The following is a 25,608-nucleotide window of genomic DNA, read 5'->3' as shown; positions in this document are numbered from 1 at the left end:
AAAAACTTTTCAGAGCACTTTCTTTACACCAAGTACATAAGACATTGAAGCCAACTGCTGTGCGTTATGCGGTAGAAGATTTTTCGTGTCCATTTGCAATTCTGCGCGCGTTGGATCTGGATGAGTTCCCGCGATCACGTTGGCTTCGTAGAGAGTCCAAATTGCAACTGCTGACAAAAGTCCTAGCACGACCTCAGGGTCACGGGGCAAAGAGGCACAGCGAGTGACCAGAAACACTGATAGTTAGGCAAGTTGGCGTGGGTTCATGATTAAAAACGGCGCAAGAACGCGAGACACAAACGAACACTAGAGGAAGATCGGCGCCATGTATTTTTCGTTTGTGTCTCGCGTTCTTACACCTCGTGTATTCTTCGTTTGTGTGTCATGTTCATGCGCTATTTTTAATCATGAGTGTCCAGAAGTGCCATTGCCGATTATTGCTACACTTGTGAAAGAGCCATAGGCGGTGACAAGATGGCGACACGAGCCGGAATTTTTCTACAAAGCACTTCATCCACTTTTCAGAATGTTCCTTCATCCACGTACGCGATGTGCCAGAACATAGCCATATGTCACGGTCGTGATCCATTACAACAATCAACCGCTCTCGGACGCCGACAGCACTCCGCCGAACAAGAGCACCGCGAGATGAAAATGGTAAATATAAACGGCCCGCTTGTGCCCCTGCCCAGTGTGTGGCCGTTGCGCGATGAATAGCGTGCCCGGCATCTGTTGTCACCAACCGAGAGGGCGCGGGTTCAACTCCCGCTGCCAGAACATCTTTTCTTTGAGATTTGACCATGCGCATTCTCGCAACGACATTTCCCTGACGGAAATACGTCATTGAAACCTTAGTAGCCCCTGGCATAGGACACTTTCATGTTAAAACAAAAAAAGCACGTGCCACTCCACAAGTGCGAAGTTCACAGTACGAACGGGAATCGCAGCTTGCACTTTCAAGGCTACGCAGGCATCCCAGTTGATAGAATTCCAACTGCTCAATTTACCCTACCGACGATTGCGTCAATATTTCAGGCGAGCATGTAGGATTTCTGTGCATCGAGTGGATTTTGAACAGATTGCGTTCCATATTTTAGCTCCAGTTCACTGATGCTAAAATACGCAATCCAATTTCACTTGAAAATTAACTTGGACGTAACTTTAATTTGATCTTCAAAATGCATTTTGTAAAGCAATAATGTTCCCAGCTAAAGCTCACGACCATACTCTTATTACAACTTGCCTAGCGTATATGTTTTTTTTCTTCTTTTGAAAATTCTGTTTTGGTTATTCAACGCAGTCTTGTCCACGAATTCTGCACATATTTTTTTTCTTGTGTTCCTATGTCCCGTATTCATACAATTCATGCCTTTTCTTTCTTAATACTTCCCTACCAAAATTATATAGGTAATTTTGTATTTATTGTACAGTGCAGCTAAATAGATATAATATACTTTGAAGCTATTCTGTCACTGAATTAGTATGAAGATTCAAAGTGATATTAACTGCATGTCTGCTTCTTACATGATATATAATACTCATGTAATGGATCGGACCAGTAACTAGCCACACAGGCTAATGGCCCAAATACTTATGTAACCATTTTTCTATTAACTTGATCAACTAAGCATTGATCGATTGATAACGTATAGTTCCGCAAGTTCTACAACTCGGGGTGCGACAAGCGCACTATATACTCGTTGGTGCACTTTGTTCATGCGCTTTATCGACCTCTTGGTTGTTGTAGCAGCTCAGACACTTGTCCTCGGCAGCAAGGTCCGTCAGCTTCTGGGCCCCTTCAGATGGAGTGATCGGCGAAGTGCAGCTTGGAGAGATATATTTTTGGCGCGACGGTGGCGCGATTTCCTGGCGATGCCCCAGAATAAGGCGCATGTTTTCGAAGCGTTTTTAGCGATGTTAAGAGTTGCTATTACTTGCAATTTCTCCCAACTACATGATTGTATAGACATGGTCAATTCTATTCAAATCAATTTGCGGCATTACTTGCCTTGTTATGGTCCGTGTTGAGCGTTTTACTGTAAGCGTGATTACGTCACGTGAGATGTACATCGGAACGATGAGCCGGGCCCTTAAAGTGCTTCACTCATAAACAAAGAGAACACGTCAGGCGATATCTTACCCTGAGTGGCGCGCGTAGCGGTGTAGTATAAGTCCGCTTACCCTAAACACTATGGCCACCCCAGCAACCATCGTACTCAATTGACGAAAGCGCAAGCATATTTCCTTTAACGCGAGAGCCTCTGATGCCTAATTAAGCACGAAATTTTCCCGTCAGCGTCCCGCGCATGCGGCGTCCCGCGTCTCTCGGACTCGGGGACGAGTAATAGAAGAACACGACATATCCACGAAGGGAAGGATAGTGAGTGAATGAAGCAGTCGGATTCTACGGTGTTACCGTCAATCACCCGTGACATTTACCACTCATGTATGAAAGTGGGTGTCGACGTGGTGTAACATAATGTACAATGTTTATTTACACTAAATGGTGTGTTGTGCTGAGTTGCGAAATTTATTTTGCCTTCGCTATTAGTGCTTTGTGGTGTCGTTCTAGCCTGAAGTTGGGAGAGACGAGTTCTCTGCGCGTTCCCCTCGTGGTTGTTGGTTGTTTCCAGTCATACAAAATGCATCGCAGAGCATATCGAGACGTCATAAACTGCCGAAGCCAGTCGTTGGCCGTGATCATCATCGACGTCATCTTCTCCTTCATCGCGGCTGCGACACCCGCCAACGCTGCCAAGGGACAAGCTTTGACATTAAAGAACTTCACCCCTGAAAATCATCATCATGATATGACGTCCCAGATCGCAAAAATTTGTGAAGTCATTATGACGTCATCATGCCGTCTCAGTGAAGTAACGTGATGTACGATACCTGATATCGTCCCCGTAACATAGCTTGGTCAAAGGTCGTTCAATCACTGAGACAATGCAAAACCAGATGACGTGTAGGTGGTTTCGAGGGGTACGCGGCAGCATCACTACAGTGGTTGAGATGAAAAAGAAAATAGTTTGCATCTTCCAATCACCTTAAGTAAATTGCGCAAGGGTTGTGCAAGTTTTATCAGTATGAAGTGAACACCGATTGACAAGCGCCATGAAATGGAGCCCGCAACGAAATTGCATTACGATAGCCCCTTTTCACATCCATTAAAAATAACGGCAATCTCAGATAATCCAGAAAACAGCTGGAACGTTTAATGTGATAGTCGTAATTATGTGGGAGATGCCTTGAATGTTTTTTAGTCATCATAATCATCACCGTGACCACGCCCACCGCAGGGCAAAGGCCTCCTCCTTGTTCCTCCAGTTAATTCAGTCCTGTGCTTGCTGCTGCCATTTTATACCAGCAAACTTCTTAATCTCATCTGCCAACTTAACCTTCTGTCTCCCTCTTAAACTTCGGTATGTTCCCCGGCCCACTCTGCCCTCTCCTTGTATTCTAAGGTTACACATGTTATTTTACTTTTGATAGCTTGCTGCGTCGTTTAGCTGAACCGTCTTTGTAAGTCTCCAGGTTTCTGCTCCGTAGGTAAGTACCGGCACGACGCAGCTGTCATATACCTTCCTCTTGAAGGGTAGTGGCAATCTACCAGTAATAATTTGACAATGCTTGCTGAATATGTTTCACCTCATTCTTACTCTATTTACTTCAATTTAGTGGTTAGGCTCCGCGGCTACTACCTGTGCTAAGTATACGTACTTCTTTACCATTTCAAGTGCACTGCTACCTATCTCAAAGCATTGTTCCTTTCCGAGGTTGTGCTGCATTACTTTTGTGTTCTGTAGATTAATTTAGGACTTTCCTTTCTGCTCTTATTGTATAATTCAATGATAATGAATTTCAAATCGTACCTTGAGTTACTCAGCAACGAAAAATAGTCGGCGAAGCGCACATTACTAAGGTACTCTTCGTTAACATAGCCCTAACCCTTCCCATTCTAGGCCTCTGAATGTTCCTTAGTACCGGTTAGTAAGTGCTTGCCTGCGTATAGTTCGAACGTTCTACCATCACATTTTTCGTGGACAACAACAAAGCTGAAATGTTATTGTATACGGTTGTATTTATCTTTTGAAATCGATGAATACAGCGTGGCCTAATCGTCCTGATACTAAGAATTCATCATGCAAGGCTCGAATCCACTCGGACACAGTGTTATCTTTTAAAGTAGAGAAAAAATTCAATGAAAGCTTGTGATCACATAGTTGAAGCCATTCGATTTTTTGTCAATTTCTTATTGTAAATAAAGGTATACGTACTTGCAGCTGTGTTGCTTGGTTAGCAGGTACGAGTGACCAAACTCATCGTACGACTGGTAGTAGGTCAGGCTACAAGAGAAGTAGTCCTTTAGCAGGATCATCTTCTCGCAGAAGCCTATGGAAGGAGGCATAAAGAACCAATTTTTGAAGCCACACGCACAAAACAAAACAAAAAAAGACACTTTGAGCATGATTCGTTAGCGCTGAATCGTGGCAGTGCGTTTATATTCGGATTTTTCAAATTGTGTATTTCTGCATTCGAGTGAACCTTGGAATCAAATTGCCACGCGAGATAAAGCAAAAAAAAAACAAAAACAAAAGAAAGAAGCATGCCTAAACAGAGAGAACACACTACTACTACTACTACTACTACTACTACTACTACTACTACTACTACTACTACTACTACTACTACTACTACTACTACAATTACTACTACTACAACTACTACCACTACTGCTACTACTACTACTACTACCACCACTACTACTACTACTACTACTACTACTACTAATAATAATAATAATAATAATACAATAGCAACGATAGTAATAATATTAATTGGGGTTTAACGTCCCGAAATCTCGATACGATTGAGAGACGTCGTACTGAAGGGCTTAGGAAATTACAGCCATCCGGTATTCGTTAACCTGCACAGATTTCGCACGCTACACGGACCCCTATGTTATTGCCTACACAGAAATTTGCAAAAGAGTGGCTGCACTTGGGCTGGTGGGTATTGCGTTTTTGAAAGAAACATATTTTCTGAGTGCGCAGAGAACGTTTGAGAAAAAAGAAGGGTAGGACAGTGCGCTCAATTCCTCTTGCTTTCTTTCTGAAACGTTCCCTGCTGCGCACTAAAAAAAGTATATTTCCTTCGAGAACATAAATGCGACCACCGCAGCCGAAATCAAACCCACGACCCAAATGTCACCGGTTTGCAAACTAAATATCGACCAGCCGCCAGGGTCTTAGTTGCAATAAAAAAAAATCCATGGTATTCTAGCACAGGTCGCGGGTTCTAATGTAGGCCACATTTTTTTACGTAAGCGATAATTCTTGAGGTCCGTGTGCTTACATTTAGGTACAGGCTAAAGGACCCCGCATGATCGAATATTACGCGGTCCGCCACTGTGGCATTTTTAGAATAAAAATGCTACATTAATTGAAAATAATTGCCAAAACTTCATTTTCTAGCAGCGTTTTTTTTTTCGAGATTTACCATGTAAATTTCAAGCTGGCCAAGAGCCAGACGTCAGTTGGATTGGCGCGAATGTTTAAATACGTTTTGATATGACATCAACGGTTTGATAAACTTGATAAGCACCAAATTTAGGTTTTTAGCATTACGATGCAACAAAAATCTGACAAAATTTTCATACAGAGATGCAAGTGTATATTCGAAAACACAAAACTCTTTCTACGCACTCCTTTTAGAAAGTCGGCGCGCCTGTTTGAGTCCTCTTTCTCTCAGGAGGCAGCCGACATCGCAGAAATAAAAGAAGAAATACAGGGCTGATTCTAGAGGCGGCGTCAATAAATGTAGTTTAATTATCGAGACATCACCATTCGAGGACGCGTGGATTGTGCACATGAGTCACGGGGTTACAGTTCCTACACCTCGTTGATTGGCCGAGCGCACACTTTATTCTAATGCGTGAAGGATCGCTAGAGAAAATGAGGTTTTTAGAGCATTTGCTCATCCGCTGTTCCGAAATTCCACAACGTGTTTTTGGCGACGACTTTTTCAGGGCATTTAGCCGTTTAAGTATACTGAAGTGAGACAATGAATCAGTTTAGATTGATATATTGGCAGCAAATTAATGAGGTGCAAAAAAGGAGACAAACAAACGCGTCCCGCTTCCTTCGACGTCGTGTCAGTTTGCGATGCCAATATTTCAGTATGAATGTATACCAACTAGACCGCTTTTCGACCCTTATCAGATTACTGAACGTTGAAAAATTTATTGTATTCAATTTCAATACCATGACTCTATTATAGAGGAGGAAGTCGGAGTCGAAATCACATTTTTTTTAATTTCCGCACCGAAAGTCTCCGCACGTGACATCACGAGTTTCAAAGTGTGTTTTTGCTATTTTGGCAATGTTGGCTCAGAGAAATTATCCAATACTTGGTATGCTCATTCTGTATCTCCCTCGGAAGACAATGCGCTTCGTTTTCACAAATTAGGAATTTTCTAGGGGCTTAGCAGACAACGTCAAAATCTCTCAGGTCACGGCGATTGGGGCCGGTGGCGTCGCCATGAGCCTCTTCTTCTCGCTCACTCTATATCACTTACGAAGCGTTTTCTCGTGGCAAGCGTAGTGTTCTCGGTATTGCGAGAGAGTAAATTACTTATACGGGACAAATCTCATTTTTTTCTTTGTTTGTGTCCATTCCACCGCTGAACGAAAGCTGCACGTCTCACATGCTGAAGCGTTGCCTTGCGCCTGCGCAGTACAGGGACGATGGAAAGAAATGCGATATTTCAAATTTGATATTTTCAAGCGGTTGTACCCTGCAAGCTGATCAAAAGCTACTAGAGTCTTCCACAATACAATAAAAAGAAACCCATTGTAGCATCTTTTCGTTGCCGTCAAGATTAAAAAAGTGATCAAAACAGCTTACCGCGCCGTTCGCGTTTCTTCATATAGAACCCCCCTGCGCACCGTGTTTGCATGTTGTTCAACTCACCACTGATGTTTTTATTCTTGCACGGCTCGGTGTATCCTTCGGTGAGCACCGCCGAGAAGGAGTTCAACTGAACCGTGATATCGCTGCCCGTTCGGCACGGTACCAGGCTGGCGACGCATTTCTTAAACTCCGAGAGCAACCTGCACGGCAAGAAGTGTCGCACAACGTGTGTGAGAACGAGCACTCCTCAAGATGACCGTGGAACGGCTCTGCAGCATTTACGGTCGGTTCTGTGTTACCTTCAATGTACGCACACTAAAAATCGCAAGTTGACCTACACGGACAGATCCCTCCTACAGATCGAAAAATCCACTCTATGAAATTGAGCGGGCTTTGTGATCAAGCAAAGACAGGGGAAAAAAGAAAACTGGCCAAAGCTGCGTCTAACGCTCTCATGTAATTGGTGGGCGGTGAGGGGCTATGTTTCTTTATTAATGATAGCGACGATTCCTTCGTGGTCACTGTGGTCGCCAGCGATTGGTCCCGCTACCTTATTCAGCAAGACTTACTTGCTTTCGTACAGCATTGTACTCACGCTGTTCTTTCTGTTGTCGTTAAATTTTCGTGGTCTGCCCATAGCCGTCTCAGCACGAAGTGAACAAGTTGCTAAAAGAATGAAGTTTCATATAAATACACTTGAGGGAACTCTGGAGCAGTGCTGCGTAATGAACACCTCCATTCCGTTTCATTTCCATTCTGGGGAATAAATCTTGCCACAGTTCCTTTTTTTAATTCCTAGAAATCAAAAGTTGGCAGATCCCACACAGTGGTAATCAATGATGTGCGAAGCACGAATAAGGAAAGTTGATATGTCACTTTAAAATAAACACAACGTTACGAGGTGGGCGTAAATTATCCCGTACACGATTTCTATGTCATGATTTTCGTGTTTGGACGTGTCATATACTTTCGTCGCCTATTCACTACACGCGATAATATGTGCAGCTGGCGAAACGAGCGTGAGCACGCTATGAGCGTAGCATGTGGTCATGTTTTACATGAAACGCATGTCATGATTATCGTGTGTGGACATGTCATTTACCTTCGTCGTACATTCACATCACGTCATACCAAATTTGGTATATGTTAAGCTAGCGAAATGGCCGCGAGCACTTTTGTACCTTGTCATGTTCTTACATAACACTATTATCATGTTTTCACCAATCATATACCCTTTGTCATTCATTCACGTCACGGAATGTCAAATTTGGTGTATATGAAGCCAGCGAAACGGCCGTGAAGCAGCATGAGCGTGACATTTAGTCATGTTTTATATGACAAGCATGTCATTATTATCATGTTTAGACGTGTCATATACCTTAGTCATCAATGCACGTCACGTAACAGCAAATTTTGTATATGTGAAGCTAGTGAAACGACCGCGAGCACACTATGAACGCAGGATGTAGTCATGTTTTATATGAGACACATGCGATAATTTCGACGTTAGGATCTGTCTCATATGTTCACAATACAGGCATGTCATACCATAGCAGTTTTGCAATACGTCACGTGAACGAAACCACTGCAAGAGCAGCAAGATCATGTGATTTAAACCATGGCATTCATGACGTACATGCCATGATTTTCATGTTATGACTAATTACTTATGCTTGCCATACAGTCACGTTACGCCATACCGATTTTGGTATCGTAACCATTATCCAAACGGCCAGGAGAGCTAAAAGTCGTAGGCGGATAGATAGATAGATAGATAGATAGATAGATAGATAGATAGATAGATAGATCGATAGATAGATAGATACGCTCAAATTCCGCGAAGTTCGCCAAGAAATGCTCCGCAATTTAAAGAAGTTTGGTAATGTATGGTATACTGTACTGTACAGTGTGAGAGGGTCGTTTTCAGCCGTTTACCTGATTCGAATAAATTGTGAACTGAGCGCAGAATTCTTCCACTCATTTTGTTGCCGCCTAGATACGTTATATCATCGTCTTCGACTGAACCTGTCTTACAAGAACAGTTACATAAACAAAATAGGGCGTACCACAAGTTCTTGCTGTGATGACTGTGGCAGCATGAAGACAGCGCAGCACATAATACTACAATGCCCCATGTACCACGGTGAGCGGTACATGGGGCAAGAAAGGGACACGACCTGCCACAAACAATTTACGTTGCGCAACATACTACGCCCTGTGCGTGGACCTTCTAAACATCCTCGCATCATACTGTTATTGATTGACTACCTATACGATATGGGCCTTGTCGGAAGGCTCTAATAATACGACATCTCACATAGAAAAGCTTCGATTTACCTGATGCCCTAATATAAATCATTTTGTCAGGCTAACCTGGTCCCAACTTTTTGTCATATATTTCTTTTTCTCTACTGAAACGTTTCAGTCGCCTTCCCCATCCCTATACAGAGTAGCATGCCAGCGATATATAAAAGCTGACAAAAATCAGCTTTTCGTAATAAATAGTCTCTCTGTGAAAACTTCAAAGAACTCCTGAGCACTGTACTATGAGAGAGCAGTAAGCTGTCGCGGTTATTACAGAAAAGTAGTGGAAAAGGTGAAGTTTTATTACATGCGAAGCATTTCTTAGCGAACTTCGGTGACTTTGAGCGTATCTATCTATCTATCTAGCCGCCTACGACTTTTAGCTCTCCTGGTCATTTCGATAATGGTATCGATACTGAACTTGGCATAGAATAACATGACTGTAGAAGAGCACATTTGACAAGTCATAACATGAAAGTCATGATACGTATGTCATGAATGTGATGATTTTCATTTCATGGTCCTACAGCTCTTGCGGTGTTTTCGTTCACATGGCGTGTTGCAAAACTGGTATGGTATGACATGACTGCATGGCGAAAAGAAGCGACAGATGTTAACATTAAAATCATGACATGCATGTCATGTAACAACACGACTACATGCCACGCTCATGATGCGCTCGTGGCCGTTTCGCTACCTTCACTTAAATCAAATTTGGTATTACAAGACGTGAATGTATGACGAATGTATGGTACTGGTGAAAACATGATAAAGACGAGACGCGTGTCATGTAACAACATGACTACGTGCTACGCTCATAATGCACTCGCAGCTGTTTCGCTAGTTACATATATAGCAAACTTGGTATTACGTGGCGCGAACGGACGACATAGGTAAATCACACATCTACACATGATAACCTCGACATGCGTGTCTTGTAACAACATGACTACATGCCACGCTCATTATGCGCTCACGGCCGTTTCGCTAGCTTCACATATGCCAAATTTGGTGTTACGTGACGTCAATAGATGACGAAGATATGTGACTGGTGCAAACATGATAATCATGTGATGCGTGCCTTATGAGAACATCACTACACGTCACAGTCAAGGCGCCAATAAATTCCGACGTGACGCGGTGCATGTGCTCTGCAGCATTCATTTCGTTGGGTAACGCTGGCGTTGCCACGCCAGGCGCAGGTCCTGCCATATACTCGCAGGCACGCGCCGCACTGCGTTGCTTTGACGCATGCGCGTTTCAGCGCGTCCGGCGTCCCCCCATCATGAAATAAGGGAGACACAGTGTTGTCTGGGTAACGCATCCGCACGAAATGCAGCATGTCGCATTTCGCGCCGGTTGCCGTGGGGCCGTGCCGACGGACGCTGGCCGCGCCTGGCGTTAGACTGTAGAGTTATCGCGTTTTGCTAGCGTGGCCTCGCTGCGCCCAGCCTGCGCGTGCGTCAACGTTGCGTCAGAGTATATTGGACCCTTCATGATGTCCTCGCGGCCGTTTCGCTTGCTCCTCATATGTCAAATTAGGTGTTACGTGACGTCAATGAATGACGAAATATATAACTGGTGCAAACATGATAATCCTACATGCGTGTCATGCAAGAACATGACAACATACCACGCGCATAAGGTACTCACGGGTGTTTCGCTAGCTCCACACATAGTAAATTTGGTATCACGTGACGTGAATAGATGACAAAAGTAAACGACAAATTCAAATATGATAATCATGACACAGAAGTCATGTACGGCATAATTTACCTGCACTTTGTAACGTTGTGCTGATTTTAAAGTGACATATCCACCTTTCTCATTCGTGCTTCGCATATCATCGATTCCCAGTATACGTGGGATTTGCCAATTTTTATGTAAAAAAGTTGTTAACCATCTAGAGTACTTGGTACTCAATTATGGGACAGCAAGAAGCCATCCCATGGGCCACACATTTGCATAAGTCCGTAGTCCTGGTTTGTATGTATAGAAAAAATGGGTAACAATTAGGTTTACTAGCTACTCTAATACGGAAGGACTTAAAGCCTTCCTGAAGCCTCGCACCTGAAATAGTGAAGCTCCCTTGATCGCTGAGTTTATAGACACCACTTTTCAGCCACCTTCCAAAAGCCTCCACACTTTCTCTTCCCAGATGACACATTTCTCACTTTGTCCTGAAGTTAAATTACAAGAGGAGACGGATTAATATGCAGAAAGTACATTCGTTTTAGCGCGCTACACAACCTTCAAGCAAAAAAAAAATGTTGCTATAAACTTTGTTTCTTTAGGACTTTTCAAAAAAAAAAAAAGATCGCAGCATATTCACAGAGTGAATGATGATGAGCGGGGCGAAGCTTCAAATTGTTTTATCCGCAAACCATGAACCATCCACTGGCGGCATCTGTCTGTCTGTCTGTCTGTCTGTCTGTCTGTCTGTCTGTCTGTCTGTCTGTCTGTCTGTCTGTCCGTCCGTCCGTCCGTCCGTCCGTCCGTCCGTCCGTCTGTCTGTCTGTCTGTCTGTCTGTCTGTCTGTCTGTCTGTCTGTCTGTCTGTCTGTCTGTCCATCCGTCCGTCCATTCATCTGTCCGTCGGTGCGACCATCCGTCTTTCGTCCGTCAGTATATTGTTACGAATAAATATAACACCTGGCACTATATAAACTCTTTATTTAGGGCGAACTTGTGCCCGTAAACTCAAAACTAAAACTGGTCAGCCAAAATGCCTCTTGCTCGCTGACTCGAACTTCGTCGGCCTCTTCATCTGCCCCTCGAGTCTCGTGCTGGTCCTGTGGTGTAGCGTCGTGGCGCGTGCAGGACGGGGTTCCATGGCACGGTTTTCTTGCTACTTGTGTGGCGGCTTTTACGAACGCGAATTGTGGCACGCGTCTTCTGCGATGGTCGAGCTGTGGCATTAGTCCCCCTCCTAGCACGCATCGCCCCAATGCGTAGAGCCAGCTGACAGTTTCTAAACAATAGGACTTGTCCTTGAGTTAGACGACGTGAGTCAGTTCACTTGTTCAGTTCCCGTCGTAGTATGGTTTCATCCGTACTACATGTACAACTTCCGGGAGATTCGGGCGTCGTGTTGTGCATACTTGACCTTCAGGGATCACTTCGTAGTTTGATGGGCCTAGCTGACGAAGAACCCTGTAAGGGCCAAAATAGCGCCGCATAACCTTTTTTGATAGGCCACGTGCACGTACAGGTGTCCAGACCCACACTTGGTCTCCAGGGGAGTACTGAACGTCCCTTCGTCTTAGATTGTAACGGTACGCGTTGACGTCCTTCTGTTGAATGATGTGGTTCCATGCTAGTTGTCGCACCTCTTCTGTCCTTTCTACATATTCGATTATGTCAGGGTCCTCTTCATTCGTGTTGTTACAGGCAGCATCGCGTCTAATGTCGTTATTACTGTCCGACCATAAAAAGTTGAAATGGCGTGAAGTGGGTTGTCTCTTGTACTGCGGTATTGTATGCAAATGTAGCATACGGTAATATAGTGTCCGATGCTCGACGTCCACATACATCGAGATCATGTCAGCAAGCGTCCTGTTCAGCCTTTCAGTTAACCCGTTAGTTTGCGGATGATACGCTGTAGTTACTCTGTGGTCGGTGTGCGTTAGTTTCATGACAGACTATACTAGCCTGGCAGTGAACGCCAAACGCAGTCCCTTTGTCAGTTATAAGGACTTTAGGTGCACCAAGTCGCAGCACTATCTGGGTAACAAAAAACTAAGCCACTTCATTTACCGTTCCTTTTGTGAGAGGTGACGTCTCGGCATACCGGGTCATGTAGTCGGTTGCTACAATTATTCAGTGCTTCCCGAACGGTGACATGGGAAATGGTCCTAGCAAATCCATTCTGACCTGCTCAAACGGGACTTCCGGTGGCTCTATCAGTTTCAAAAGACCTGCTGGCTTTAGGGGTGGTACTTTGCATCTTTGGCATTCTCGGCATGATCTTACATAATGCTGTACTGAATCCATTATTTTGGCCAGTACTATCTCTGGCGGATTCTTGCCAAAGTCCTACTAATGCCCAAGTGACCTGCCGTTAGGTCACCATGACTTGCTTCTAAAATTTCCGCTCGCAGCGATGATGGTATCAGCAATAGAAACGTTTCACCAGTGTGTTGAAAGTTTCTCTTGTAGAGAACATTGTTGCGGAGGACGTAGGAACGTAGTCCGCAGACGAAAACTCGTTGTACTTCGACTTGCTGCCCCTCTAAGTATTAAATGAGCAGAAGTAATTCTGGGTCCATTCGCTGATCATGAGCCATCTCCGACACATTCACAGTTCCGAGAAATGTGGAGTCTTGTTCATGCTCCGGAGACGAGGTCTGGACTGGTGCTCGTGACAAGCAACCCGCGTGATTGTGCTTGTGGTCAGATTTGTAGACTTCGGTGATGTCATATTTTTGTAGACGCAGGCTCAATCTAGCAAGTCTTCTGGAAGGATCCTTAAGGTTCGCAAGCCAGCACAATGAATGATGGTAACTGATAGCTCGGAATGGTCTACCATGTAAATATGGACGGATTTTACTGATGGCCAATATAACTGCCAGACATTCCTTTTCCGTAGCTGAATAATTATAGTCAGCTTTCGACAGAGTGCGGCTTGCATAAGCAATAACTTTTCCCCCTTTTGCCGCTGAAAGAGAATAGCACCGAGGCCAACGTTGCTGGCGTCCGTATGAATGTCTGTTTTGGCATCTTCATCAAAATGAGCGAGTATGGGAGGTGACTGGAAACGCCATCGTAACTCAGAGAAGGCGTCTTCTTGCTTTTGGTGCCAGATGAATGGCACACCTTCCTTCATAAGCCGTGTCAGTGGTTCCGCAATCTTGGAGAAGTTTTCAACGAAGCACCTATAGTAGGCACAAAGCCCCAGGAAACGTCGCATAGCTTTTTTGTCTCTTGGCCTTGAAAAATTTTCAACTGCAGTGATCTTATCCGGGTGAGAACTGACAATGTGCCCGAGGAATCGAAGCTCCCGGAATCCCAAGTGGCACTTTTCGGTTTGATCGTCAGCGCAGTCATGCGAATAGCGTCCAGTACCGTTCTCAATCTCTGCACGGGCTGCTCGAACGTAGCGGAAAAAATTACTACGTAATCAAGATAGACACGGCATCACTGCCATTTGATTGTGGAGAGCACAGTGTCATTTTCTGGAAGGTAGCGGGAGCAGAGCACAAACCATATGAAAGTACTTTGAACTCTTAGAGTCCATCGGGTGTCACAAATGCTGTCTTCTCACAATCTCGTTCGTCAACTTCTATTTGCCAGTACCCGCTCTCTAGGACCAACGATGAAAAAAGCGAGCATTGCGCAGTTTATCCAACGTATCGTCGACTCGTGGGAGTGGGTACACGTCCCGCTTCGTCATGAGGTTGAGTTTTCTGTAATCTACACAGAACCGCATGGTGTTGTCCTTCTTCTTCAAAAGTACTACCGGCGATGTCCATGGGCTTTTGGAGGGCTGTATGACATCGTCGTCGAACATCTCCTGTAATTGCTTCTTTATCGCCTCCCTTTATTTAGGAGCTACGCGGTATGGATGCTGACATACTGGTTTCGCTAGCTACACATATACCAAAAATCGGCATTACGTGACACGAACGGACGATATAGGCAAATGACGCATCCAAACATGATAATCACGACATGCGTGTCATGTAACAATAAGACTACATGCCACACTTATGATGCGCTCGCGGCCGTTTCTCTAGCTTCACATATGCCAAATTTGGTACTACGTGACGTCAATGGGTGACGAAGGTATGTGGGTGGTGCAAACGTGATAATGATGAGATGCGTGTCATGCCAGAACATGACTACATGCCACGGTGAAGGTGCCAATACATTTCGACGTGACCAGGCGCGTCACGCCGGCGTCGCCCCGTCAGGCACGAGTCCTGCTATATACTCGCAGGGGCGCGCTGCGTTGCTTTGATGCATGCACGTTTCAGCGCGTCCGCGTCCGTTCGTCTGGAAAAGACGCATACGCAGTGCTGTCGGGGTAACACAGTGGCATCAAACGCAGCATGTCTCATTTCGCGCCAGTCGCCGTCGGGCTGCGCCGGTCGCGCTTGGCGTCAGATTATCAAGTGCTCGCGTTTTGCTAACGCAGCGTCGCTTTGCGGGGCGTGCGCGCGCGTCACCGTTACGTTGGAGTATATTGGGCCCTTCATGATGCAGTTTAGGCTGTTCCGCAAGCACCACATATACCAAATTTGGTGTTACATGACGTTAATCGAGGACGAAAGTATATGACTGGGGCGATCACGATACTCATGAGACGCATGTCATGTAAGAACATGAGACATACCACGCTCATAGCATGCTCGTGGCCGTTTCGCTAGCTTCACATATAGTAAATTTGGCATCACGCGACGTGTATAGATGATGAAGGTAAACTACACAACCAAACATGATAACCGTGACACGGAAGTCGTGACACCTTGTAATCGTGACACCTTGTAATGTTGTGGTGATTTAAGAGAGGCATATGAACCTTCATCATTCGTGCTTCGCATATCATCAATTTCCACTGTACCGGGCATCTGCTTATTTTCGGTCGTCCATTTATTTCATAACCGGCCACAAAGATTTTTTGATATCGTGAACTCGGTTTTATTTAGTTCTCGTAGACAAATTGTATAAGTGGACTGCCTATATGTCTTCGGTGCCGTGTTTGACTTTTCGCCTTATTGCTTTATTGTAGGCCCATATCGAGGACACAAGCTTCAAGCAAAGAAGGCGGGACCGTTTGAAGAAAGCGAGGCCAGATGTGGTTTAGGTGCTGTTTTCAATGAAAACTGACTTGAAAAAAAAAATTGGTTCATCCTTTGTTGCTTTCCTGTTATGAAATAAAAAAATAAAAAAGAAAATGCAGTGACATTTTTTACGTCCAAAAAAGCAAATTCCGCATCAGTTAGCAGGAGAGACGCTTGACTGACGCAACTGTCACCTCCTTTCCTAATTCTATAAGCTTCCATTATTTCTCTCGTCATCCGCTTCTTTTGGCTGTCAATTATTCATGCGTCTGAAAATATCGGTTGGCAGGTGCACTTCTTGCAGTGCATCGCTAAGTGTAAATAAGGCGCCCCCTTAGTGGATTCTCATGTTGACGAAGGCGCACATTCAGGCAACGACCCATCTGACCGACGTATTCCTTTCCACATGTGAAAGGAGTTCCGTATACAACATGTTTTTTTTGCAGTCAACGTACCCCCTGCCATGTTTTATGCTACATCTGTCCAATTTTCCTTTTACTTTCTTGTTGGCTAGCCTTTCTACTGCTGCGCAAATCTGCGATAGTTTGTTTTCAGCTGAAAAGACAACCCGCACGCCGTACCTTAATGCAACTTTTTTCAACCGATGTGAAATATTGTGGAGATACCGGATAACCACTGTCCGGTCTTTTTCCCCCTCAAAATGTCTGTCCTATTCACGTGTGCCGACCATTGTACTTTTCAGTTCCCGACGATTCTTCTAACAGGCCAATAGGATACAATAATTTCGGTAACCAGCTCCCCTCAAGCACTTGATCTGAGCGGAAACGCTCTCATTCATTGAGTGTACGCATGATTTTATGAGAGAGCTTTGATGCAAAAAGTTGCAATCCCATTCGTTACTATCTTCGAATGTGCCAAATGATAGCTCAGCAATGGTTTTTTCCGATCTAGGGTGAGACATCCAACACGTGCGAAATGGAGAAAACCTAATTATTAGGTGCAGAAACTGAATGCATCGTTCCGTTGGCACCTCAAACGTAAACTGTAAGCTGCACCCGTTTTTCTTAAAAGTTCTCTTTTTCGTGAACGTGCTCATACCCCGATCGTTTTCATCAAAACAAGGAAGTCACCTACGAATCTGATCAGCTTCGGAGCCATATTATCTAGCTTTTTACCTACTGCTGTGTCGTGTTTGCCAAAAAAATAAATTGGCAGATCCCACGTAAAGTGGGAATCGGTGATGTGCGAAGCACGAATGAGAAGGGTTGATGTGTCACTTTAAAATCAGCACAATGTCACGAGGTGAAAGTAAATGATGCCTTACATGACTTACGTGTCATGATTATCGTGTTTGTATGTGTCGTTTACCTTCGTCATCTATTCACGCCACGTGATACCAAATTTAGCATATGTGGAGCTGGCGAAACGGTTGCGAGCGCACCATGAAGGACCCAATATACTTGAACGTAGCGTTGACTCTCGCGCACGCTGGGCTCAGCGACGTTACGTTAGCAAAACGCGAGAACTCTATAGTCTGACACCTGGCACGACCGGTGCGTGAGCGTCTGTTGGTGCGGCCCGACGGCAACCGGTGCGAAATGCGACATGCGGCATTTCGCACCGATGCGTTACGCAGAACACGCTGCGTCTTCTTCTTGGAGGGATGCCAGGCGCGCTGAAACGTGCATGCGTCAAAGCAACGCAGTGAGGTGCGTGCCTGCAAGTATATGACAGGACCAGCGCCTTGTGTGGCATTTAGTCATGTTCTCACATGACATGGATCTCATGATAATCATGTTTGCACCAGTCACTTGCCTTCGTCATCCCTTGGCGTTGCGCAATACAAACTTTGGCACATGTGAAGCTAGCGAAACAGCCACGACTGCATCATGAGTGTGGCATGTATTCATGTTGTCACATGACACGCATCTCATGGTTATCATGTATGTACCAGTATCATACCTTCGTCATCCACCTACGTCCCGTAATACGACATTTGGCATAAGTGAAGCTAGCAGAACGGCCGTCAGCGCATCATGAGCGTGGCATGTAGTCAAGTTGCGACTTGACACGTATTTCATGATTTTCATGTTAGGGTCTGTCGCTTTTGTTCGCCATGCAATCATGTCTTACCATACTAGGTTTGCAACATGTCATGTGAACAAAACTACCGCAACAGCTGCAGGACGATAATATGTAAATCATAACAATCATGACATACATATCATTTTCATGTTATGACTAGTCAGATATTATCTCCGTACAGTCATGTTATGCCATACCAAGTTTGGTATTGATACCACTATCGAAGCAGTCAGGAGAGCTAAAAGTCGTAGGCAGATAGATAGATAGATAGATAGATAGATAGATAGATAGATAGATAGATAGATAGATAGATAGATAGATACGCTCAAGGTCGCCGAAGTTCCCCAAGAAATGCTTCGCATTAAAAAAAAACATTGCACAAGATCGGGTGACACTAGACCCAATGCAAATCCCATCCTACCGGACGTACAATTGTCCATTCCACCCCACTAGCGTGAAAGAACTCAGATAAATTGCCAAAATACCATAATACCTTCTACAGACACACCACTTGCGGTACAAAAAGCTACTTCATCCTTTCGTCTGTGATGGACTTTTTTACGCTTTGTAGTAACGGACCATGCAGAACAGAATAAAACAGATTGACGATATCATTACTGAAGAAATCGGTGACCCTTACACCATCTCCCTTTTAAATAGTCTACTACTTCGATGTAGTTGGAAACGAAAAATGGGTAAAAAACCGGAGCGCCTTCAAATGCTTTTGTAAAAACTCGGAAACAAGCTGTAGCCAGGTACCCCTTTCTGAGACAATGGTTCGGAACGGAAGGTTTTGCTTGTGTGTTTTTACCGTAAAGAACGCTTCCTCCAACAAACCCTTTTCGCCCTTTATCACAGAGGACAACCTGCTCAGGTTCACGTCAGCTAGCTTCCTAACGGCCCAACGTTTTACAAGGCTGACCTTCTCATAAACTTTCCGGAAATTTTTTTCTATAGTGACCTGCGCGTTCTTAAAATAGAGCTTTTCCGGCAAAATTCCAAAGTAACCCTCCTTATCCGAAACCGCGATACGACTACCGCTATCAGACAGGAACTTAATCACAGGTCCAGTTTTCGTTGCTATGTGTGGTATTACATTGCTAGATGAACACACATTCACGCAATTAGTACTGCACTTGAGGTTTTCCTCGTCCTTCACACGGCTTACCAAAGACCTGGCCACTTCCACCTTCTCAACAGGCGAGAGGACCGGTTCCACACAGAACTGATGTCCGTGTTGAAGAAGCTTTTTATGATGGTTGGGCAATGTCAGATCTCCTAGGATCATGGCCTTTCCTTCCGTACTTGTGCGTCTTTCCTCCTTGGGTAAACCTTGACGTGCCAGGTTCCAGTATGCTTCTTTGGCACTCTCTGACAGCCGAAGGCACTCTCGGTAATGATGGTATTCATTTCCACTCTGACTGCGAACGGCCACTCGCAAGCAGTTCTTGAAGTACCGAACCTGATGGCTCCTATTCGAGGACAGTTTTTTGCGTAAACATCTGCTGTTTCCACGAGTAGAAGCCAATAACCCGCACAAAAGTTGCACAATCGGTGGGCAAAGCGACGCTCGTTTGTACTATGAGGCATTGCGAATCTTGCAAGCGTATAGAGCGGTTAACGAGGTGATGGTGGCAGGGTTAGAAAGGAAGGCGGTGTTAAAACATGGAACAGGGTCCTTTCTACTAGAAATTACATTTAGAATGACTGCCAGTTGGGTGTGTCACTAAGGGTTCACAATAAAACTAGCGCTGAAATTTACGCACACTCAGGAAGAACACAGACGAGCGTTTACTAGCAACTGAAAATTTTGTTCCGAAGTGAACACTAATAAATTCATAACACACATGTACGTCATTCCCAACCTCCCTCTCTCATGATCAAGCGCGATATACCAAAATAATCACTTCCATAATCGATGGCACACAACCGGTAAACAAACACGTGTCAAAAACTAAAAAAAGAAAACGTGAAGAAGACAAAAAACAAGAAAAGCAAAAAGAAAGAAAAAAAAACAAAAAACAAAAGGAATGGCAGATCCCATGTACAGCGGAAATTGATGATATGCGAAGAACGAATGAAAAAGGCTGATATGTCATTTTAAAGTCAACACAACGTAACAAGTTGGAGATGAATGATGTCGTACATGACTTCCGTGTCATGATTATCATGTTTAAATGTGTCGTTTACCTTTTTCATCTATTCAAGTCACGTGATACCAAATTTAGTATATGTGCAGCTAGCGAAACGATCACGAGCATGCTATGAGCGTGGTACGTTGTCATGTTCCTACATGACACGCGTCAGCATTATCATGTTGGATCCAGACATATACTTCCGTCATTCATTGACGTCACTTAGCACCAAATTTGGTGTATGTAGAGCTTGCAAAACGGCCGCGAGCGTATGATGAAGGGCACAATATTCTCCAATATAGCCTTGACGCACTCCCACGCTGGGCACAGCGACGCTACGTTAGCAAAACGCGAGCATTCTATAGTCTGACGCCAGACACGACCGACGCGACCAGCGTCCGTCGGCGCGGCCCGACAGCAACCAGTCCGAAATGCGACATGCTGCATTTGGCACCCACGCGTTACCCAGACAACACGTCGTCCCCCTTCTTTTTGTGACGGAAGGACACCGGACGCGCCGAAACGCGCATGCGTCAAAGCAACGCAGCGGGGCACGCGCCGGCGAGTATATGACATGAGCGGCACCTCGCGTCGCAACGCTGAAGTGTAGCGTCGAAGTGAACACCGGCGAGCACGTACATCGCGTCACGTCAAATTACCTTGGCGCCGTGACTGTGGCATGTTGTCATGTTCTCACAAGACACGCATCTCATGATTACCATGTTTGCACCAGTCACATCCCTTTGTGATCCACTGACGTCACGTAACCCCAAATTTGGCATTTGTGAAGCTAGCGCAATGGCCGTAATTGAATCATGAGTGTGGCATGCAGTCATGTTGTTACATAACACGCATGTCGTTATTATCATGTTTGGATGTTTAATTTACCTATGTCGTCTGTTCGCCTCACGAAATAGCAAGTTTAGTATATAAAAAGTGCATTGATGGGCGTAGCATATAGTCATGTTATTACAAGACACGCATGTCGCGATTATCATGTTTGGATGTTTCATTTACCTATGTCGTCCGTTCCCGTCACGAAAAACCAAGTTTAGTATATAAAAAGCGCATTGATGAGCGTTGCATGTAGTCATGTTGTTACAAAACACGCATCTCACGTTTATCACGTTGGCACCAGTATTATACCTTCGTCATCTATCCACGTCTCGTAATACGACATTTGGCATAAGTGAAGCTAGCAGAACGGCCGTCATCGCATCATGAGCGTGGAATGTAGTCGTGTTGTGTTACATGACACGTATGTAATGATGTTCATGTGACGATCTGTCGCTTGTGTTCGCCATGCAATCTTGTCATACCATACCAGTTTTGCAACATTCCATGTGAACCAAACCACCGCAATACCTGCAGGGCAATGAAATATAAATCATGACATTCATGACATCGATGTGATGATTTTCATGTAATGACTAGTCAAATGTGTTCTTCATACAGTCATGTTATGTCATACCAAGTTTGATATCGATACCATAATCGTTACAGCGAGGAGAGCTAAAAGTCGTAAGTGGCTAGATAGATAGATAGATAGATAGATAGATAGATAGATAGATAGATAGATAGATAGATAGATAGATAGATAGATAGATAGATACGCTCAATGTAGCCGAAGTTCGCTAAGAAATACTTTGCATGTAATATATGAACATGAACTGGATTCCGTTGAGTTGAACACAGCAAATTTCGCATCTGTTTTTTCATATTTTTTATCTTTTTTGTTTTCGCAAAAAAAGAGGTAACGATTAAAAGTACTAGATTAAAAGTACTATGGGAGAGCATAGAGCCGTTCCGTGGCCTCACACTTAAACCAGAGGAGCTTCGGACAGCTTCTTTGAGTTGCAAGTGTACGGTCACTACATTTTGGCTATCTTCCAAAAGCCTCCATACTTGCTCTTGGCAGACGGCATATTTCTCACTTTAACCTGAACTTAGATGACGAGAAACGACAGAATAATATGCAGGAAGTGCATTTACTTCAGTGTGCTACACAACCTTTAGGCAAAACATTTAAAAAAATGTTGCTACAAAGTTTTGCCACAAAGAACACTATGAAAAGTGTTGCTACGAAAAGGCGGGGCTTTCTCGCACATTGGAAAACGCGAAGTCACAACGCATAAATAAAACTAACTACGGCTATCTTAGTGGTGGGCGCTGTGTCTTGTCTCAAATAGCTGCATGTTAAAAATAAAGAGGAATCTTCTATATTTCGCGCTGAAAATACAGGCACTGTTGCGGAACTGTATTTACTGACGTTAGCATGCCCGTGATTAGGCTCTGTAGCCTTTGCTCCAATGACAAAAAAGGGCAACAAATCCACGGAGTGAATGATCGAGAGTGGGGCGAAGCATCCATCCACCCATTCATTCTTACTTCCGTCTGTCCATACGTACGTCTGTGTGACCGTCCGTGCGTCGATCCGCCCATCCATGCGCGCGTCTGTTCGTTCGCGTGTCCTTACGTCGACTGTGCGTCCGTCCCTGCGTTCGTACATGCGTCCACCCCTGCATCCGTCCATGCGTTTGTCCGTCCGTGCAGCCATGCGTGCGCCCGTCCATGCATCTGTCTGTGTGTCCGTTCGTCCATCTATTCAACACTCCAAGTACCACCATTTCGCATCTTTTCATCATATATTCCCCATGAAGAAGCGCCGCCATCCAGCGGACATTCAGTGGACTAATCGATAGGTGGCACACGCACACTTTCTAACAGCTTGCTCTTTGTGTCTACATCCCACCTTTAACCATTATGGGCAGTACCAGCGTACAAACTCACAGGACGAAGAATAGAGACACAAACAAGCGCTGTTTGTGTCTCTTTTCTTCGTTCTGTGAGTTTGTGCGCTGGTACTTCCCATAATGTATCACCAACTAGCCCAACTATCAGTCCTGCTCACCTTTAACCACCTCGAGTTCATGGTATATGCTAGTTCATTGTATTTATGGCACTGCGGCCCAACGCTCGTTAAACCTTTCTAAAATCAAGGAGGTTACGCCAAGCGAGTATAACGTAGCGTACACTTAGCCGGTCTTGCTGAGTTCTCTACTGGCCCAGGATTGTCGCACTATGCGGTATCTTGCGTAAATAAACCCGTGTTTGTTGACAACCTGCCTCGAGTGCCATCTCTGCGCCTTGTTTGGTGTGAGCAACGGCAGTGGATATTGTGGCGTCCCTTCACGGTCGCTTTGTGGGGTAAACCATTAGCAAACATTTTTCTATAGCTGCAAGACGAAGTTCAGCAACAGCTTAGCAGTGACGCCTACTACCTTGGCCTATTTGGCTCACTGATTCGAATCAGCTCACGAAGTTCACAGCAGTCTTCCATTTGAAACGAAATTCCACTCTGGTGCTGCAGCCACACGAGAAAGCTCAAGTGCACGTTGCAGCTGCTTTGAACTTCACACAAGGGCGTCGAAGGACGTTAAATGGCCATTCATTCTCCTAAAGTCGGGGAGAAGGAATGGAAGTGCCAACCAGAAAAGTGGGAAGTGGCACGATGCCGCACAAATTATGGGAAGCAAATGGTCTGTTACCAGCTGCCATAACTGTTAAAGCAGGCGCAGAAAACAAATGGCGTCGGTATTGAAAAACTGTGCATGAAATAGCTCCGTGATATATGTGTGTAAATAAGTCGAAATGTTGTTCATATTGCTAAAACCCTTGAATTGTATACATCCTTTCTAGGTTCGCGATGGGTTACCTTATGTGCGTTTTTGTTTTTGAGTGCTTTTCCTTTAACCTAACCAAAACTATTTTACATGTTAGGGCATTTATTAGCCGGCCCACAGCGAGCATACACAATTGCGATAGCAACAGCCAAGCACGGACTCACCACGCGAGCGGCGTCCTTTTTGGGGAGACCCACTGGAAAGCACTTGAGAGTTCGACCCAGTTCAGTGTTCGGAGGCTTCTCTACAATTATTCCGGGGTCGAAGAGGGAGCCTCATGGCGACCTAACAGCTTGTCACTACGAGCAGGTCATAGTGAGCCTTCAGGCGCTCCACGTTGACTAGGTTGCGCCCGCGACGGCGCATGTCCGAAGACTGTTTAATTGGCTCGATAAGATAGTTGACTGGAGATGTGCGCTCGATCACACGGTAGGGACCTTCATATTTCGCGAGTAGTTTGGAAGAAAGGCCAGCTACGGAGGTCGGGATTGAGAGCAATACAAGGGAACCAGGAAGGAACGTGGGCTCAGAAGTGGTGGAGCCATCAGGAATACTCTTCTGCCGCTCTTGCTCATGAGTCGTAAAAGTCTTGGAAAGCTCACGGCACTCTTCAGCGAGCCTGGCTGTCTCGGAAATAGGTGTACACTCAGATGTATCCGGCGTCTACAGGAGTAGTATGTCTATGGTGTGTGACGGGTGTCTTCCGTACAGCAAGAAGAAAGGTGAAAAACCAGTCTTGCTCTGAGGGGTGGTGTTGTAAGCGTAGGTGACGAAGGGCAGTATAGTATCCTAATTCGTGTGGTTGGTGACGACGTACATCGAAAACATGTTGCCGAGGGTGTGGTTAAAGTGTTCGGTGAGGCCATCAGTCTGCGGGCGGTAAGCAGTCGTTTTGCGGTACACAGATTGGCACATCATCAGAATGGCTTTGACGACTTCCGACAAGAAGACACGGCCTCGATCACTGAGAAGCCCCTGGGGTGGACCATGGTGCAGTACGAATCGATGCAGTAGGAAGGACGCAACATCACGTGCATCAGCCGCAGGGAGAGCGGCGGTTTCGGCGTATCGCGTAAAATGATCTACGGCGACGATAGCCCAGTGGTTGCCAGCGGACGTCAGAGAGAGTGGTCCATACAAATCGATACCTATGCGCCCAAACGGAGGGTCAGGGCAAGGTAACGGTTGCAGACCGGCTGGTGACATGCGTGCAGACAGTTTGCGGCGTTGGCAAGCGAGGCAGGAGCGAACTAACTGCTGGGCGTAGTGGTACATCCCGCGCCAGAAGTAGCGTGGTCCAATGCGATGGTAACCCAGAGTGCGCGCATTGCGGATCAGAATGGAAGGATTCACTATCTCCAACCACAGACTGCGGGGTATCACGAGTAACCACTGCCGGCCATCGGCGTCATAATTGCGTCGGTGTAGGAGGCCGTCACGAATGGCAAAATGGTGAGCTCGACGACAAGGCACGCATGGATGGCGTTGCGGACGGATCAGAGAGCAAGTCGATCAGAGGGGCGATCCAATTACTTTTTCGCTGTTCGGTAGCGATGATGTCAAAATCAATGGCAGAAACAGCAAACGAGGATACTGAGCAGAGCACGTCAGCTTCAGGCAGAGAGGAGCGCGAGAGAGTGTCGGCGTCAGCATGCTGGCGTCCATTGCGGTAGAGCACGCGGATGTCGTAGTCTTGTAAGCGAAGAGCCCAACGGGCGAGACGGCCTGAGAGATCCTTCAATGATGA

General features: G+C 45.3%; 1 protein-coding gene across 1 annotated transcript in view; it reads right to left on the bottom strand.

Annotated features, from left to right (window-relative positions):
- LOC119180994 (uncharacterized) overlaps positions 1-25,608 on the bottom strand; it is a 160,105-nt gene that overhangs the window by 24,851 nt on the left and 109,646 nt on the right. Inside the window, exons 11-12 of the mRNA XM_075883682.1 lie at positions 6,973-7,112; positions 4,278-4,392 (exon numbers count right to left, since the gene is read on the bottom strand). Of these exons, the coding sequence (XP_075739797.1) occupies positions 4,278-4,392; positions 6,973-7,112 (255 nt within the window). The remainder of the gene's footprint in view (positions 1-4,277; positions 4,393-6,972; positions 7,113-25,608) is intronic.

Source organism: Rhipicephalus microplus, unplaced genomic scaffold (genome assembly GCF_043290135.1).
Source record: "Rhipicephalus microplus isolate Deutch F79 unplaced genomic scaffold, USDA_Rmic scaffold_20, whole genome shotgun sequence".
Classification (NCBI taxonomy): Eukaryota; Metazoa; Arthropoda; class Arachnida; order Ixodida; family Ixodidae; genus Rhipicephalus; species Rhipicephalus microplus.
Note: the sequence above shows the minus strand (reverse complement) of the source record. Positions and strands in the feature narration are given on the sequence as shown.